This window comes from Hylaeus volcanicus, chromosome 2, assembly GCF_026283585.1.
Source record: "Hylaeus volcanicus isolate JK05 chromosome 2, UHH_iyHylVolc1.0_haploid, whole genome shotgun sequence".
NCBI lineage: Eukaryota > Metazoa > Arthropoda > Insecta > Hymenoptera > Colletidae > Hylaeus > Hylaeus volcanicus.
This window is the reverse complement of record NC_071977.1, coordinates 31,723,221-31,740,863: the sequence shown is the minus strand read 5'-3', so window position 1 is coordinate 31,740,863 and position 17,643 is coordinate 31,723,221. Positions and strand designations below refer to the sequence as shown.

The 17,643-nt window shown below is 42.5% G+C and overlaps 3 protein-coding genes across 6 annotated transcripts in view; 2 read left to right on the top strand and 1 right to left on the bottom strand.

Moving 5' to 3' along the window:
* Positions 1-15,890, top strand: part of LOC128872276 (serine/threonine-protein kinase N) — a 35,932-nt gene extending 20,042 nt beyond the window's left edge. For 2 of the 4 annotated variants that reach the window (XM_054114785.1, XM_054114784.1), the window contains exons 5-18: positions 1,981-2,188; positions 3,707-3,861; positions 8,887-9,138; positions 9,228-9,378; positions 9,492-9,579; positions 9,678-10,033; positions 10,105-10,343; positions 11,057-11,224; positions 11,799-12,116; positions 12,194-12,345; positions 12,407-12,626; positions 12,707-12,814; positions 12,897-13,037; positions 13,129-15,890. In XM_054114785.1, coding sequence (XP_053970760.1) covers positions 1,981-2,188; positions 3,707-3,861; positions 8,887-9,138; positions 9,228-9,378; positions 9,492-9,579; positions 9,678-10,033; positions 10,105-10,343; positions 11,057-11,224; positions 11,799-12,116; positions 12,194-12,345; positions 12,407-12,626; positions 12,707-12,814; positions 12,897-13,037; positions 13,129-13,272 — 2,700 coding nt within the window. In that variant the 3' untranslated portion in view covers positions 13,273-15,890. Of the gene's footprint in view, positions 1-1,206; positions 1,274-1,980; positions 2,189-3,706; positions 3,862-8,886; positions 9,139-9,227; positions 9,379-9,491; positions 9,580-9,677; positions 10,034-10,104; positions 10,344-11,056; positions 11,225-11,798; positions 12,117-12,193; positions 12,346-12,406; positions 12,627-12,706; positions 12,815-12,896; positions 13,038-13,128 lie in introns of those variants that run through there. The other 2 variants (XM_054114787.1, XM_054114786.1) reach the window with 2 other exon arrangements.
* LOC128872278 (dentin sialophosphoprotein) lies at positions 4,349-8,757 on the top strand. Its single transcript, XM_054114788.1, has 2 exons — positions 4,349-6,919; positions 7,106-8,757. Exons 1-2 carry the CDS (start codon positions 6,095-6,097, stop codon positions 8,456-8,458), a joined length of 2,178 nt encoding a protein of 725 aa, XP_053970763.1. The 5' UTR covers positions 4,349-6,094; the 3' UTR covers positions 8,459-8,757.
* Positions 15,891-16,336: 446 nt separating the features above from the next.
* On the bottom strand, positions 16,337-17,393 carry LOC128872288 (uncharacterized). The gene is made up of 4 exons (XM_054114805.1): positions 17,236-17,393; positions 17,062-17,143; positions 16,814-16,985; positions 16,337-16,731 (listed from the first exon to the last, which is right to left on the bottom strand). Exons 1-4 carry the CDS (start codon positions 17,257-17,259, stop codon positions 16,386-16,388), a joined length of 624 nt encoding a protein of 207 aa, XP_053970780.1. The 5' UTR covers positions 17,260-17,393; the 3' UTR covers positions 16,337-16,385.
* Between the last annotated feature and the right edge of the window lie 250 nt (positions 17,394-17,643).

Here is a 17,643-nt window from a genome sequence, read left to right as displayed (position 1 = left end):
TAAAAACTACATAAAGGTACAAAGTTTCAAAATTTTGAAATGTTGAGTTCGCATGTTTGAGTTCAGCGTTAAAAACTACATAAAGGTACGAAGTTTCAAAATTTTGTCTCGATAACTATTGGTATCTAGTTTTGGTCGCGGCGCCCTCCCTTTAATTATACCTCGGCGAACGAACTTATTGTCGATTCAACTCTGTCTTTCGACTTCAGTAATTTTCTGTGATTCGATTAGCAATGGAAACATGGCTTAACTCTATTTGTCGTTGAACAAGCAAAGCTTTCTTGCATCAAAGTTGTAGATGTTACATCGACGGTTGGGTTAGCCTGTTCCGAGTGAGACGATAATACGTTGGCGCATACGCGGAGGTGCGAACTCCATTGTAGTTTCGTTGTTTCACTCGTTTGCATCCGTACGTGTACGCCGTAATATCCCACGGAATGACGAACGCGGTAGCTCCGCAATAATCGGTCCGCAATTCGCGAGCGATTACCCGAGAGACAGCAACGGTTCTTGTTCGTCCCTGGATGAGTCAGCAGTGAATCGTCGGTATTTTTCTTTCCACTAAAGATAGCTTCTCCGTTTCGTCACACGATGATTTAAACTAATCGAAGTAGCGAGCTTTGAACTTGCTTCGCGAGTTCACCCGTGACATCAATCCGACCGAATTCAATTAAACGAGCCCCTTCCCTTCGAAGTAACCTTCTCTTATCGTACGTATCGAACTTGGAAACTTATGGGAATCTGTGTTCGTTTCTTCCATCGGTAAATCATTTTGATCGGTAAGAGAATTATCGTTTAACCCTTTCGGTGCTACCGTCGCCTATTGGCGGGATCCACGAAACGAGTATGATTACTTTCTATAGTGTGCGTTAAAAAATTGTATGCGTTTTCGCGGCTTACGCTGCCGCGCGGTGCAAACCACTCTCGTGGAAAAGCTCCCCGTACCATGATCGTATAACCGCGGCGACCTCCTCCGTACCGAAAGGGTTAATCAAAGAAAAGATTCCCAACGTTTCCACGAAGAGATCGAACAGCCGTTCGCCATCGATCCTGGCGCCGCGCCAGTTCGTATACGTCGACGAATTGTCGATAGTTAACGCGATCCGTATCGGGGCGAAATCGCATCTTTACGTCATATTGTGCGATACGTTTCAGTGCATAATCGGCTTTAGCTATCGAGCTGGTGAATACCTACAATGTTTCCGAAACGCGTAGTCGTGTGCCAAGCATTGCCCGGTGAGCAGCAAAAATGCCGAAATTTTCCTTGAAAAAGGTGAATTCCCGTAGGATTAGCCATTCGAGATAGTTGTACATATTTTAGAAGTATTTTATTCGAGAAGTGAAACTTGACGACGAGGTGTGACCCATACCCGTTTCCTGCGCGATCCGTTGCCATACTCGAAGACGGAACATTGTTCGGTTTCTAGAAATCGAATAAAGTATCGAATTCGAGCTCGATTAAATATCCAGCGATTTAAATAACCTACGCTTATCACTAACTGTCCGACTTCTGGTTCCTCCTGGAGGTATAACGGCGGTACAACGGTACAGTTTCAAGCAGAATAAAGATATACAGGGTGTCCTAAAAGTGTTAGTTCCTTGAATGGGGTGGTTCGGGGGGTGATTTGAAACAACTTTTTCTTTAGTGAAAATGTCCGAGGCTTCGTTAAGGAGATATTAACGGAAAATCCCGACCAATCAGAGCGCGAGTAGAATAGGGTACGCGCTAGAGTTTTCTTTTAATATCTCCATAACGAAGCCTCGGACGACATTTTCGCAAAGGAAAAAGTTGTTTCAAATCACCCCCCCCCCCCCCGGACCACCCCATTCAAGGAACCAACGTTTTCGGGACAACCTGTAGAGTGTAGCTAGAAAGGAAAGAGCAACGTTTCGTTTCCAATTTCCCCAAAGCCAAGAAATTTTCCCATCTCTGGATATTTTTCCCTCCGCTGACAATTTCTTTTTCTGTTCGCGCCGCAGGTGAAGCAGGGTGCCGAGAACATGATACAGAGCTTGACGAGCGGAAGGGACAAGAAGCTGCTGCAGGAGGCGCAACAAATGTTGGACGATTCTCGGGCGAAAATCGAGTACCTACGCATGCGGATAGTGAAAGTGCGGCAAGCGCGTCAACAGCAACACGCACGAGGCGACGCACCGCCACCGAATGGCGAGACAACTAGCAATAAAGGTAGAAAAATTGGGAAGATTCGAGATTGCGCTCGAACCAAGCGAAAAGAGAGCAAATGTGTCTGTGTACAGAGTTCTCCGATCGGTTTTATTTCGAGTCTTGATTCGGTTTTAATTGGCAGCAGTACTTGTTCCGTTTAGTATCGTTGAAGAAAATGAAAATTACCAACGTTATCCCTCACCTGTACCTATAGCCGAGCGGTTACTGCAGCTCAGCGCAGCATGGATCAGGAATTAGTCACTCGGAGAACATAATTATCGGCAATTAATGTCCCCCCGTCGCTATTTACCTCTGATACGTTGCCGTGATTCATGCCACGGCGCGTTCTGGTGCATTACGCTGCGGTAGCCGCTGAAATATAGACCACAGCCCGTTCGCGAGGTACTGTAGCGATTCGATGGAAGTTACGGGAGGACATTTGGAAATATAGTAGCTTCCCCGAGGATGGACAATTTTTTCCCCCGCGGTCGTATAGTTCTGTGCACGTTAATAATTCCCGCGTTAATGTTACCGGCGCGATAAAGGAACGTCTCGCCTCCGCGTAATTACCTTCTGCTTGCACTTTATGTTCGGCAGAAACGCATCGGGCGTCATTGGGAAGTAATGTCGCGAATAAATATCGGACTCTGTTTGCTCGAATTTACGAGATAATTGCGGCTAAAACGCAAAGACGCGAACAAGTACGAGTAATCTTAGGTTTAGGATGAACTTTTTCGAGTTGGTTAAGTCGAGAAAATGTGTCTGATATTACGCAGGAAAATAGCTATCGTATTTTAATTGCAACTCTAGTCGTAGATAGTTGTTACAATAAGGATTACGTAGCTTCCAATTGTCACGGGTATCGGTCTGACAGTGAACGGGTTAAAAATAAAACGGGATAAGCTTATGCACAGACCCGATACGTATCATTCGGAACGTGGAAATACGTGGACGCTCCATATTGTACGAACGCATCTCTTCGACTGTAAAAATCTACCGTTATCGTTTTCCTCTCGCCTGCAATCGCTGCGCAAGCGACGAGGACACCGGCGGTCTCGCGTGACGTAAAAACAATCTCGCAATTTCGATGTAGATGTGAAACGATCCCAGTCGTATTTTAGTGTGTCATCTACGATCGAGGTTCGTAATTCACCCCGTATATCTCTACGTGCTTTCGATTCTTTTGCCCTGCGAAAGAAACCCTCTCCGGCCGATATGAAGCGACATTCTCGTCATCGCGTAAGCCATCGAATGGATAGAACGTGGCCTGTTCCGAAAGCAACGAGACTGCTCGCTTTGTAATTGATATCGGACAGGGCTCGACAATAGTGAGCGAGCTACCTCTGTCTGCGAATTTAATCGAAGCATTTATGTACGTTTCAATCGGTTCTGTCGATACAGCGTTGTCGAATAAAATGGACCCGACGAATATCGAGGAAAGACGCGACGCAAAAACCTTTTGTAAACGTAGTCTCCGACCTTTTCGAAAAGGGATCTCGATCGGAGCGCGGTCGATAACGTCACCGATTCTGATTGCAGACAGGTACGAGCCTAGTCTGGAGCTCGCGCTGGAGGAAAGGGTGGAGGAGCTGAGACATCGCCTGCGAATCGAAGCTGCCGTCGTAGAAGGGGCTAAGAACGTGATACGTCTTCTACAAAGTGCCAAAGTCGCTGATAAGAAGGCCTTAACGGAGGTATGTTTCATTTCCTGCTCGATAAAGTCCGATTTAACAGCTGACGTTCGATAATGGAAAGCTTCTATACTCGCGATGATGATACGCGTCGAAACGGTGTCATTCATGCCGCATTACCAACGGACACGTATTGTGACCGTGTCACTATTGTGCGACATACTCGAGCGCGTCTTTCACGCGGTGAAATTCATTGCTACCGTTTTATATCTAGAAAATCTCATTCGAAGTCGATAACTGTAACGCGTCATTCGCTTCGATCGCGAAGACCATTCTTCGTTCGCGCGAGAAACCTTGGACGTGGGACGTTTAAATGTCCCCGCGTGTATATCGATGAATTCTATGCTCGTGGTATAGAATTAACTCAGAGTGTCACGTACCGATTTTTAATATCGGATTCGGTTAAGAAAGCGGGTCATTTTGTTGTCACGCTCATTTTACGAGTATGTGTAATGTACGTTACAAAGGTATGTTTAAGATGTATGTAGAGTGGTGTCACCCCATAAGCGGAACGTGGTATCTCACGATCAGATTCACGCACCGGGTGGGCAGAACGATATCGGTTCGTACGCGCGAGCGTCGTCGACGTCGAGCCGAGGCGACGCTGGCGTCCACGCACCGTTCTCGAAATAGCACCGTCTAATCCCCGCCACCCGTTCGTCTTCTATGACGCCTTTTCGGGTCGCGCTTAGTTACCACCTCTCGAGGGGAGCTGGCACAACCCAGTCGTAAGCAACGCGATAAACCAACGACATGCGTGCCAATCAACCGCGAACGGACAGCTCGGGAAACGCGTGTGCCCGACCGGAGGACATCCCTGGTGACGTCCACGCTCAAGGATAATTCGCTCGACCGGAACTATGACCTGAATCTCCGAGACACCGACTCTCGATTCCGCCCAGAGTCGTTGACGTCCTCTTCGCTCCGAGGAGACCGACGTCCCTCTCGCCATCGAGAGTGCAACACCTGTGGATACGCTCGTGATCGTCGAACCAACGTTTCCGTGAAGATCATTGAATTACTGAAACGGAAGCCGACGGACCAAAATAGAGGATGCTGCGCGTTCCAAGAAGAGATGGCCTTTCGAGCTGCCGATAAGACAGGAGAATCGTGCATTTATTTAGACTGGTCGACCGAATAGTATTATTAATTTTTCGACGGTCGACGCGTGGGCGTCTGCCGGTAGAAGGAAACGCTGCCTCGTTCAAAGTATCATCTGGTTCCAGGTATATTTGGTCCCGACCGTGCATTGCTCCAAATTTATATTTGCGCTAATTATACCCCGGTCCGACGTATGGTTTGTCACCTCGCGTAGAGGCACGGGCGGCAGCAACGAGACACCGACGCTCGAAATTCGCTGATGCGCCCGCAATAAATGTAAATATTATGAGTCGACTTCACCGACCGACGTCGCGTGGAAAAAATACGAAAAAGGAAACGTGTCAGCGGTCCGGGTATACTCGGGAATTCGGATCCGTGCACCGGGGGACCGTTTTTACAATCTCGATACGTAATATCGACACGATACAAGGCGAAACCGCTCGAACACGGTAACGGGGGCTCTGAAAATAGATCACGAAGACGCAGTATCACGGAATTACCGTCTTTCTGTGAACAACCATGTATAACGGGCGAGTTCGTGAACCGCGCCACGAAAACTTTTACCGAACGTTCTATTTGATTTAGTCGAAGATCGTAGGAGAACGAACGAGAGAACAGAGAAAGAGAAGAGAAACGGAAAAGAGCGTCGTGTAAACTGAACGTAAAGGATGTTGCCGCGAACGAGAAGACGAACGTTTGCTACTACGAGGAAAGGAAGGAAATAAAACAGCGAAGGAATTTGTCGAATCTAGGAGAGATTTAAAATAGTGGGTAGAGGAAAAGGAAGCCTGAAACTGGTAGCGAGAGAAAGATTCAGAAAGATAAGCAGAAGCCTTAGAGAGTAAATCGATTAAATTATAGAAGACTTTTGAGGCAAGGACTTGGCTGCGTTTTTAAACAGAGCAAACTTAAAAGAACGATAACCTAATCGAATTTAGAGAAGGATAGCCAAGGAGTTCCGGAGTGATTATCGAAGGAACCGACGTTGAATCCATGTGCCAGAGAACGAACGTCGCACGTCGTCGAATTCTCATCGCAACGGAGGTGAAAAGTTTGCCCGATCGACTAAACGCTCGGGCCGATCATGTTTTGCGGTGGATAACAGCGTGGAGAAGGCTGAAGAAAAAGACGCGACATGTACGGACGCCAGGACGACTCGAACAACGCGCAGCCACCGTGGTTGGTGCGCGCAGAGGTCACCATTCGCCATAGCTCTCCGACCACCTCCGAGTCCGGACAGACGCCCGTAGACGTGTCGTCCACGGTGACGGATTCGGGAGGCGTTCGCATGATCTATCGATGGAACACCAGTCAGTCTCCGTCGACCCCATCCACGCCTGTTCCGTCCCCTCCGCCGGGTTCGTACGGTTTCCAGCGAGGGAACATACTGTTCACGTCGACGCCGCCTCCGAGACCACCTCCGGGACCACCTCCGGGATCGTTCACGTTCCCTAGGTCGGGATCGTCGGGGAACGACGAGTCCGGGTACAACAGCGAACGGTTCTCGCCGCACTCCTACTCGAGCTTACCCTCTCGCCGTCCGTCCCAGCAGTACAGTCGACGATGCAAGAGCACCTGCAGCATCTTCCTGTCCGCCGTCGACACCACGGACGGCTCCAAGAAAGACGCCGCCAGCAGAACAACCACGGAACCCGGCAAACATGCCTGCGATCACTCTTGGCGTCACCACTCGTCGCATCAGCACGTATTCTCGCGTCACCAGTTCAGCACCGTGCCGGAAGCGAGCGAGGAAGGGGCAGAGGAGACGTCCAGCCTGTTCGCCACGCAATTCAGTAGCAAGGACAAGGTTACCACCAAGACCACCATCAGCAAGGACGCCTCATCCCAAACCACGGATATAGAGTCCAAGGAATCCTCGGTGGCCTTCAGCAAGAGCAAAGTTAGGAGGAAAGCGGCTACCGGTCTCTATCATTTGGACGAGCAGAAGAAGAAGAAGAAGGTGAGTTGATTCTGTCGCTTGCCAGAAATACCTTTACTTTTACTAACAAACTGGGACACCCTGTATATTATCCCTTAATAAGATATTCGTCATAATTTTCCTCTATACTACCTCTACTATAATTACCTCTTCGACATCCTCCGCAACTACCCCCAGATCGCTACAGTTCCCCCGATTTCGTTTCAGCAAGAGAGTCAATCGCCAACAGCATCCGAGACCACGAGCGTCGGACCTTCAGCCGAATCGGACAAGTCCGACTCCTCGACGAAGGACGACAGCGGGAAACGGAAGTCGCGCACCGTGCACATCGACGTGTACTGCACGGGCACCGAGGACGACGACGAGGACAACACGGATTCGTCCACCGAGAACGAATGCGACACCCCGTTGACCGTCTTCGAGAATCCAGATCTAAGAGTGACCCACACGGAAGCACCTGTCGATGCGCTACCACGAGGATTTCTGGACGACAAAGCTTTCCTGAAGCGCGCGACGGAACGACGATGCGACAGTTTCAAGCATCCCCCGTTGAGGATGCCCTCGTTGACCAGCTCCAAGGGTTACGACAGCGACGACGTCCTCAGCTCCCTCTATCCATCGCCCTTCAGCTCTTACAGCGCTCTTCGCGATCCCGATTCCGTGCCCTGGTCAGCGGCTTCCTCGAACGCCGGTGTCCCCTTTGACTACGACTCGGCGGTAGCCACTTCCTCGAAGGACACGTTCTCCGACATCGAGTCGCTGCTGAACACCGGCACGGGCCTGACTCCGTGCGACAGCTTCGAGTACGCCAGTACCAGCGATCGCGAAAGGATACGAAGAATGGAGGAGATCTGGTCCAAGTCGGAGACGGGGGGGAACAGGAGCTGGCGATCGCCGCAAATAGAACGCAGATACATGCTACGGAATAGGAAAATTAGGGACCGTCTAGAGAAGCACGAGGAGGGCTGGTCGTCGGCGGACAGCGGCGAGGACACCGACGAAAGCGGCACGGTCGGTTGGAGTTTCGTGTCCAGCGAGGAAAGTCAGATGATGGTTAAGAAAACCTCGAGCGTTCGACGGTCGAGCAGAAGCACGGTCGAGTCTGTAGAAAGAAATGTAATAGAGGCGAAGGAAGCGGAACCTCTGCGGAGGGATTCACAGGTGGATCGGTCCGACTCTACGGCCAGGAGCGATCGTATTCCTCATTACGCTCTACGCGAACAAGTCGGACCTTTCGGTTCCAACAGCCCATCCCCTCGCCCTTCGAAAGTTCCGTCGCGCGTTACCTCGCCGTTCATGACCCCTCAGGGTGAGAGAACAGATCATATCATAAAGGCTTCGATATTCGGTGCGGTGGTGAACGCGTTTCGCAAACCAGGCCACCACGTAGGACCTGCCAAGAATCCGTCGTGTTCCTGCGAGCATTGCCGAAGACACTTCGAAGAACTGAACTCGCGGGAACGATCCAGCTCTATAAGCGAATTCGAGCGACAAACCGGCTTTCGGTTGCACACCGAGAGGAAAATCGTTCGTCCTATACCGAGAAACTGTAAATCGTGAGACGGTTTCCAAGGACCGCTTTAAATATCGTAGTATTCCTGCTTTGCGAGAGAATTGCGTTAAAATGAATTATCGTTGCGTAAGGTTGTGTTGTATAATACGTGACGCGTGTGTTTGAATTATATTTATTGATCATGATGCCATATGTATTCCATAATCGTAGTTTTCTTTTCTTTTTTATTTATGACAGGAACAAAATTCGCCGAAACATTCTGCTGACTGTCAAGCATTTATTTAAACTAGCGGATACACACGATTATTTATGCTGTTCATGCTGTTAATAAATATTGATTGTGATATTTATAGCGTTTTATTTGTTTTCTGCATCTATATAAATATGCGGCATTTCATTATGAACGTCAGCTGCGTCTACCTTTGTAAACACTCGCCCGATGCATCTTTCTATAATCGATTCTTAATTAATTTAGGCTCAGGCAAGCCTTGCAGAATCGAGTAGGAAACTGGACTTATTGAGATTATCCCTTGAACTTAGAAGGCAGGAGTTACCTCCTGACAGCGGCACAGCTGCTCAATTAAAGAGAGAATTAGCTAGCGTGCAATCGGCTAGCCCAGTTCCCGTGACTTACACGTCGCTGCAACCATTTCGTGGTCCGTTGGAAGGTAGGGCTACCGTGCCTGCTTCGGTATCCAGGTGTGCAGCTGTTACTGGACAGTTGGAGGTAAGAGACCAACTCTATGTAGATGTAACTGGATAGATTTCTTTGTCATCTGAATATATGTCTCACAACACGTGTAATCCTGACTCTAGGTTAGGCTAATGGGATGCCAAGACTTGGCGGAAGAAATACCTGGGCGTACAAGAAGAGAGCACCCAGCGAGTCCAGATTTACGTAGTTTCGTTAAGGGAGTCACGGGACGTAGTTCGAGCAAATCGTACAGCGTTAAGGATGAAACGAGTAGTAAGTGTCCGTTCAAGAGGAGGGCATCATGAATCGAGATAAACAAAATTTCGGGGAAACGTAAACACCGTCCGTAATCTTCGACGATGTACTAATCTTTGGATTTGTTGCAGATGATATTATGGCGGTTATTAAATTGGACAACCAAACAGTAGCGCAAACAAGTTGGCGACCGTGTTCCCAGCAGGCTTGGGATCAAAGGTACATTTTGATTGCATGCGTCTTATCGTAACACGCGTACGCTCAGACTTAGAGATATTTTAAGTATGTCAATTCGCACTAATGTATCGTTCCCCTAGGTTTTCCATCGAACTAGATAAATCAAGGGAACTCGAAATAGGCATTTACTGGAAGGATTGGAGATCTCTTTGCGCCGTCAAGTTTCTACGTTTAGAGGAGTTCATCGACGACGTGAGACATGGAATGGCGCTCCAGTTGGAGCCGCAGGGCCTCCTTTTCGCCGAGATCAAATTCTTGAATCCCATGATTTCGAGAAAGCCTAAATTGCAACGGCAACGCAAGATTTTCAAGCAACAAGTGAAAAATTTCCCGAGAGCCAATCAAATGAACATTAACGTTGCTACATGGGGTCGACTTCTGAAACGATCAGCCCCTTCGTTACACAATACGAGAAATTCGGAAAGTCCGCCATCAGGTAGCTATATATTCTCTGTCGTGTCGCTAATAAATTAGTATACGAACGTGATGCTAGTTTCCGTGTTTCAGGACCGCAACCTTTGCAGCTAGTTTTCGATAGCTCGATGGAGGATAAGCCCGAGACACCCGGGGAATTGCCTGATCCAGATAAAGGGGGTTTGGGAGGGGCACGACCTCTGGGATTATCGGCCTCGAGTAGTAGTCCTACACTGCCACGTCCCCCGGAACATCCTCCACCCCCACCACCTACAGTCACCAAGAAGCTCTCATTGCCAGCACCGCCACCACCTCCGAAATTAGATCAAGAAGTAAGTTGTATCAAATTGTCGATATTTCTTACTTTAAAAGAAATTATAGTCACCGTTTAAATTATTGTATAATAGCTGTAAACAAGTACGTTGTGTTTTTTTTTTTATCTTTTAACGATTTTTCAGTTATACATTTTGTCGCGAAAGTGTTAAAAAGTTTCCTAGTATTTTGTGTTACTCGAAAGGTTCAGGGTTTGGTACACTGGTTATGGGTCGAATCCATGTAGAATACATGCATTGAGTACATATTATATCCACTTGATTCCATATAATTTCTAACGTTTGTATATAGCGATACGTATTTGGCAAGGCATGATAGTACGTATTATATACTTTCACCTGCGCGACGTATATTAGTGATTCACACTTACCGCTTCGAAAGTACTACGAGTATACTATTTTTGTCTAGGTACTTTGGAAACTTTAGAATGCTATTTATAATGTACGGCAAACTGCTAGATGCTTAAACGCGTACAAACTTTTATTTACATTTTTTTAAGTTCGGTTGTCACGATTTTTAATTCTTTTTGGCTTCTTTCATGCATAGCTGTCTCCGTAAAATGTGCAACGTTCTTTCGAATATAACAAACTCCCTTCGATAGTTTTAACGATTTATTCTTGAAGTATTGATATTAAATATCGAACTCGGTGAAGAGCAGTTCAAAGTACTGCAACTTAAGATAGTTTCTGGAGTTAAGCAGATAGTAATGTAGTTACAGAGTGCATTAAGGGAGTTTGATTTCCTGCACAACGAAGAAAAGGGGGGGTCTCAGGGTGCAAATTTGAGGCCTCTCGTTACAGAGCCTCGTCCCGTGCTGATCGCACCACCCTCTCCACGCACACCCTCGCCCCAACCCGTCGTCGAGTTTCCTGAAGACGAGGTAGATACCTCCTTTACACGCAGCTCTAATTTCTTTTATGTATCTTACTCCTTGTATTACTCACATATTAGAAATTATTTAAATCTACCGTAACTCGTTCTATCGAGATAACAAACTGTCGCTAATTTTACCACTTTAATAGGTCTTTTTTTTTTATATATATGTGTATAATGGTGCACATTACCCAAACTCTCGCATGCTCGTGTGTATCTATTTTGTACAAATGCTTTTAATACTGTATGTATATTGTGTAACGTCACACATATATATCTTGCTTCTAACATCGCAAAACACCTGTAGGTACACCGTCAACGATTACTAAGAATATTTGTACATACTGTGCAAATTCTAAGCGCAGGTGTAAACTTTACCCGACACGTACGCCAATAACGTACACATTGTATTAAAACTTAAGGTTTACTTCATCTTTCGTAACTACGGCTAACATATATCCGATGTGGATTAAATAACAACACTTAATACTATCAATTAATCCCTAAATAAGGAATGTTTATGTATATATGTACATTTGGATAAATGCGTGATTTTAAGAAAACTGTTTTCACGATTTTAGGTCGTGTACGAAATTCCGACTAAGCCTTCTCAATACAGGGACAGCGCCTACGAGTCCAGAAGGCATTCGCAACTTACTGGAATGACTATAGATAATTTTAGGTTACTCTCTGTTCTTGGCCGTGGTCATTTCGGTAAAGTAATTCTGTCGCAGTACAGAAACACAGGAGAATATTTCGCGATCAAGGCGCTGAAGAAGGGGGACATAATAGCGAGAGACGAAGTGGAGTCGTTGCTCTCGGAGAAACGAATATTCGAAGTGGCCAACGCTACTCGTCATCCTTTCCTCGTGAACCTCTTTGCTTGTTTCCAAACCGAGGTACAAATCGTTGCAAACCTCGTTTGAAGTTCACGCATTCTTCGAGGCATCTGAAATATAAGCATTGTTCCTCGTAGGCGCACGTGTGCTTCGTAATGGAGTACGCAGCTGGCGGTGATCTTATGATGCACATACACGCAGATGTTTTCGGAGAACCACGAGCTGTATTTTACTCGGCCTGCGTCGTCTTGGGATTGCAATACTTGCATGAGAGTCGAATTATCTACAGGTAAGCAGCGAGGAATCCTATTAAAAACGAGATGATGTTAACGATTCTATTCACGTTTCAGAGATTTGAAATTAGACAATTTATTATTGGATACGGAGGGTTACGTAAAGATAGCAGATTTCGGCTTGTGTAAAGAAGGAATGGGATATGGAGATAGGACAGGAACTTTTTGCGGGACACCGGAATTCTTGGCACCCGAGGTTCTCACCGAAACCTCGTATACGCGTGCCGTGGATTGGTGGGGTCTCGGAGTATTAATATTTGAAATGCTCGTTGGCGAGGTAGGTTCGCTATAGTTCGATAAATGTACACCATAGATGTACGTGACACCTTTACATTAATTGATATTTATTTTGTTTAGTCACCATTCCCCGGTGACGACGAGGAAGAAGTATTCGATTCCATTGTAAACGATGAAGTTCGCTACCCGCGATTTCTTTCTTTGGAAGCAGTGGCAATAATGCGGAGGGTAAAAATCTTCGTTACCTTTTCAATGTAATATCGCGGTAAGCGTCATTCAAATAATGCTTATGATTTATATTTACTCTTAGTTGCTAAGGAAAAATCCCGATAGAAGATTGGGCAGCAGTGAAAGGGATGCCGAGGATGTTAAAAAGCAAGCATTCTTCAGACATATAGCTTGGGATGATTTGCTCTTGAGACGCGTGAAACCACCGTTCGTTCCAGTAATCGTAAGTCTTTGTATTTTATTTCGTTTCCCTATTAATTAATACTATTTTTATAAGCATACGTTTCTACCCGTACATCGTATTTTTATTTTAGCGTTCTGTGGAAGATGTCAGTAATTTCGACGAAGAATTTACATCAGAGAAACCTCACCTAACTCCGCCTAAAGATCCTAGACCACTTAACGACTTAGAACAAGGTCTATTTAAAGATTTTACATACATGGCTGACTGGTGCTAGCCATAAATGATGATGTTGATCGTTCTTTTTTTTTTTTTTTTGTTCGTTAAATTTGATACGCAAATCATTTAGTATTCTATTTACTTTTTCAGACATCATTTTAGGGGCAATTGAATCGCAATCAGTAACATCGGTGATTATATATGTGTTTGTTTAATTGACAGAATATGTTCCACTTTTCGTAATGTTATGTATTGTACAGATGTTTTATTTTTAGTATCATGATATAATCGGATATAGAGAATTAAAAAAAAAAAGATAATTATGTTCTACCGTTGAATCTCAGGTTTTTAATTAATTTATGAATTCAGGCTTTTAACTCGTAGCTATACATTCAGATTTACATTTATCGCAATCATTTTCAATATACGATGTAAGAAACATTTGTAGTCATTCGAAATATTTTAAAGTGATATTCACGTTCAATCAACTGACGAGACAAGGATGGAAACATAAATAGTACACATACTTTTGTAGCACGTAGTATATTTTGATACGAACCCATTGCTGTTTGGGATCTAAATTTGTAAAGATTTCTACGCTTCGTAAGAAGTTCATCGATACTTGTAATTATGATTCTAAATACCGACCAAACGTATGAAATTACTTCTGTTTAAATCAAAGTATTATTTTACAATTTTCATCATACACGTACCATTCTTATGTATAATAATCACGTTTTCAACTACTTCAGATTTATATCCTCGTATAACGTCAAGGATAATCGCTGTATAAACATACGATAATTCATAAAGTGCAGAAAATAAATCAAAACGTAGTTGTATTTGCTCATGCTCATGTGATAGGGAATTGAACGAAGAAATGGCACTATGTACAACAATGTTAATCGATGTAACTACAGCTAACACTGGGCACTATCGTTACGTTAGTCACGCATACATTAACATTAACGCGATCAGAAGACGAGAACAGTTATTTACAATTAACTCGACATCAGATATTTAAGGAACATCCGAATATATCGACTTCCTTTTTGTCGTACAAATTTCTCCAGGTTTGATTCCTATGAAATAATCCCTATTAATTCTACTGTATCATTTAGTTACATATTTTTACGTTTCCGGTATGTGATAGAATACTCGTGGTGTTCTAGTGCTATACTTTGTAAATATGTAACCAAACGTGAAAAAGTAATAATGCATAAGATCCATAAGTACAATAGTTCAGCTCGATATATTATACAGTACTATATCACAAGGGTAACACAAGTTCGTAGTAGCACACTATTAGTACTCATATTCACGTTTAATTATAGACATCACATTACAGTTTCCTTATATTTCACTTTTGTACGACGGTTTTCTAGACGATTACGAACACCTTGTACAATCATCATAAATATATGCATTACATCTTAGGTGTCGAAAAAGTTTTGTACTAACATCGTTTTAATGCCTTGTTAGGATTCTTGTCTTCTACATTCTGTAAATTTATCTAAAACAGTAAATCATAGAACGTATAATACACTAGTTACTACTAAGAGTTGCAATGCATAACTACATCGGTGATTTCTTCGTTAATAACGTCGTCGAGTCATCAAATTCATTTCTAATGTAATTTTCTAAGACATTTGAAACCATGAATGGATAGTATGTTTTGTATAAAAGAATCTTTTCAATGGAACCTAACAAAGTATATAAATTGCTTTTATTTACGTAAATTCTAATTACATTTCTGCGAAAGGTATCGGTCTGAACAATTTACGGAAAATCGACAGTGGATTACGATATTTACAAATTGCAATGCTGTGATAATAAAATGGATGGGTTTCATTTGGTGTTTTCTTGCACTATGAATTCAATAGTTTAAAATTGAGATCGTCGTTTATCTTCTCAAGAAAAAAAAAAGTATTTAAAATTGTGAACCAGAAAGCTGATTGTGTCACGTGTGATAGTTTCGAGTACATCTCGAATTCTAGTTGCCTTAATGCACCAATAAATTATCATTTGGTAACTATTTTTTACCGAGACCATGTACATTGAAACGGATACCTACTTATACAGAGGTGCTCATGTAACACATTATTTGTAATGTGCCTGTTTTTATATAATTCTCATATGTAGGTTTTAAAGTTTAGCCGAATAATTATAATATAACCTTAGTTAGAAGATACAGGAACATTAAAAACTGTAATTACACTTCGTTTATGTAAAGGACAAGAAAATATTGAATTAAAACAATGTCCTCTTTTTGTTCGTCAACCTTGACAGAAAATATGTTGTATCGGAATTCTCGTAAATTTCTGTTTATTTTTGTCTTTATATAATAAGTTACGTTACTTCTATGTGTCCAACTGCCAAACTACACGTTTACATAAAAAGGAATCGTTCTACGCTAAAACATATTTTCTTGTCGACGTATTAATTATATACTATGTTACATTTGAAACGTATGTATACTTATAAATATACAGTACATATACATATACGATACGGATACGAGAGAAAAAAAAATACTGTATTAACAATCGCGTACATAAGCGGCTTTTACAAGCGTGAAAATTATGTATACTGCAACTTTAAAAATGAAGTGTCGTTCGAAAACTGATGATTGAAAAATGTATATACAATACAAGTGTCGCCAATTTTTTTTTTGTAGATAGATCTATTTTTAACACTCAAAGTAGAAACCTTGTTAGTATATACTTTCGTTACTTATTTTTATATATACAACATAATGTAAGGCTACTAAGTTCTAACCCTAGGTAAAATGTTCGCTATATTTATCTTTATCTGATAGTAATGAAACAGCATGTGCCTCGTAGCGTTTACTAAATCACGTACGTAGTTAATATCCCTACATAAAGGATGCCTACAGAATGTCCTTAAGAAGTAATTTATTTAACATATACATTTGCAGTGGCAGCTTAATACATATCACTCTGAATAGTTAAGTAATTTTTAGCAGTACTTTTCGAGTATACAATATTTCAAACATATAAGTAATACCTACTTTGAATAATAAATATCTGAAAGCAATATGAAATGAAAGTATATTTGATTTTTATTTATTTATGGAATTTCACAATAACAAAAATGACTCCTTTAAATGAAAATAATTTTATTTGATTGTTTGATAATTATTACAGTTGATTATTTCACAAGTTCGGTATCTTTATTGCTGGTCTCAGAATTCTCTGCATCCCTACTATTGCTTGCACCAGGTTTTATTTCTTTATCACTGTTCTCAGCATTTTTTGTACAATTACTATTGCTCATACCAGGTTTGGTATCTTCATTGTTGCTCTCTGTACTTAAAGACTTTGCTAGTTCATACAAGTGTGAAGTATTTTTTCTGATTTCTTTTTCCAATTGAGATTTCTTTTCTTCTTTCTCCTTCATTAACTTAGTTGCTTCTGGAGCCATAGGTTTCACGAGACCCTTAGTCACTTTATAAATAATACTGGTACCATCTTCAGACTTGAAAACAAATGTGACCCTGGTGCAAAGTGAGTGTATTTATTTATACAGTATAAAACACAATGTATACTTCATATTTCACAAATGATTCATCTCCTTACCTTTCAGTAGTTAAACCTTGTTGTATTTCTTCTATTCTATTGAGGGATATGCTGTATAACGTTGGCCAAGGTATGTAAATCTCTATTTCTGAATTTTTCTTTCTCTTAACTTCCAAATACAATAAATCCAGACTTTCACTGTATTTGTAATTAACTTCCCAGTATCTCCTTGCTAACAATAGACATCGAGTTAAAGAATTATCCAGTTAAAAGTACTATTTCAACCTCGCTTTAATAATATTCGTTACCTTCACATAGCTCAATGTAAACATAAAACGTTGTACTTATCCTTATAGGATCAGTACATCCCAGTTTTCCAATATAATAATACTAAACATATTGAAGCACGCGATAAATATCAATTATGCTAATATTCTTATATTTTATGCAGTTTAATGATACTTCAATATAATCATACTTACGCTAGGATGACATACATCATACATTTTTTTAAGACTAATTTAACATTGTGCTAATACTAATAGGTTGTTTAGTTCGTGTATTACTTATTAAACAGCTGTTAAAAGGAATAATTTCTATCAATTACAAAACAATCGCCATCTCGCGGCCAACAGGCCGAACTAATTATTCCATGATGTGTGTTGTGTGTGTGTGTGTACATTTGTATGTATGTGTATGTGACAGTTGTTATCTCTTTTTTCTTATAATTAACTTAAAATAAAATTAAATAATAAGTGTAGGAAATAATAAAATGGTCAGCGTATGTATGATTATGTCAATTTATCATTTTTATAAATATTTTTTATTATATTGGTTTTAGTACTAGTGGCGCCATCGGTGGGAGAACGCCCAAGTTTTTAATGAAAATA